We start from the raw sequence: 819 nt of genomic DNA on the forward strand, positions 1-819 counted from the left end.
CTGTGTAAAACACCTGTCTTCAGACACCTGTCCTGTCTTCAGACACCCGTCTTCACATGTCTTCAGACACCTGTCTTCAGACGCCTGTCTTCACATGTCTCATGCTGTTCAGTTGTCTTTGTTTCTTTGGACAGCAGTAATGAAATTAAATGTTATTGTGCTTCTTGTGCAATGACAATAAAAGCATTCCGATTCTGAATGATAACAGTGGACAATCATAAAAATGCATATAAATTGAAAAATGAATGGAAGAAAATAATATTTAAAAAAACAAAACAAAAACAGCTACATTATAAAGCGATGTAAAATACTAAAAACAGGAACATGTCTGCATTGGTTTTCCCATGAACTTAGCAGATGTTTGAAGCCACTTAGAACTAAAACTAAACAAGTCTGAACAATAACATTTGCTGGTTCTGGACCGATACCCTGAACATTTATAGCACTGCAGATTTTAACTGACGCCCAGAACGTTTTGACCCTACCAGACTCATCTAGAACCAAATAGATGGTTCTGTTTAGATTTAAGAAATCATGCTGGCTAAAGTGAACTAGCTGTGGCGGCCATCTTGATAAGGATTGGCAACAAGTAAATCAGTTTTGTGTGTACTTTGTAGATATTGGCTTTAGCCAGCAGGAGAAAGGCTGTAACTCTGTCGGATAAAACAATGAAGTGAATTCAAAACGATTTCTAAAATCTAAACAGAACCATCTATTTGGTTCTAGATGATAGTACTTCGTAGTGTTAGCTTTAGTCTCTTAGTATGCCTGCAGTGTTAGCTTTAGTCTCTTAGCATGCCTGTAGTGTTAGCTTTAGTC

At 37.1% G+C, this 819-nt stretch overlaps 1 protein-coding gene across 1 annotated transcript in view; it reads left to right on the forward strand.

Moving 5' to 3' along the window:
• The first annotated feature begins 795 nt into the window (after window positions 1–795).
• The window catches only part of cfap61 (cilia and flagella associated protein 61), a 41679-nt gene continuing 41655 nt past the window's right edge, over window positions 796–819 (forward strand). The window contains exon 1 of the mRNA XM_037685232.1: window positions 796–801. Coding sequence (XP_037541160.1) covers window positions 796–801 — 6 coding nt within the window. The remainder of the gene's footprint in view (window positions 802–819) is intronic.

The sequence above is a fragment of the Nematolebias whitei genome, chromosome 12 (genome assembly GCF_014905685.2).
Source record: "Nematolebias whitei isolate Nwh7 chromosome 12, NemWhi1, whole genome shotgun sequence".
NCBI lineage: Eukaryota > Metazoa > Chordata > Actinopteri > Cyprinodontiformes > Rivulidae > Nematolebias > Nematolebias whitei.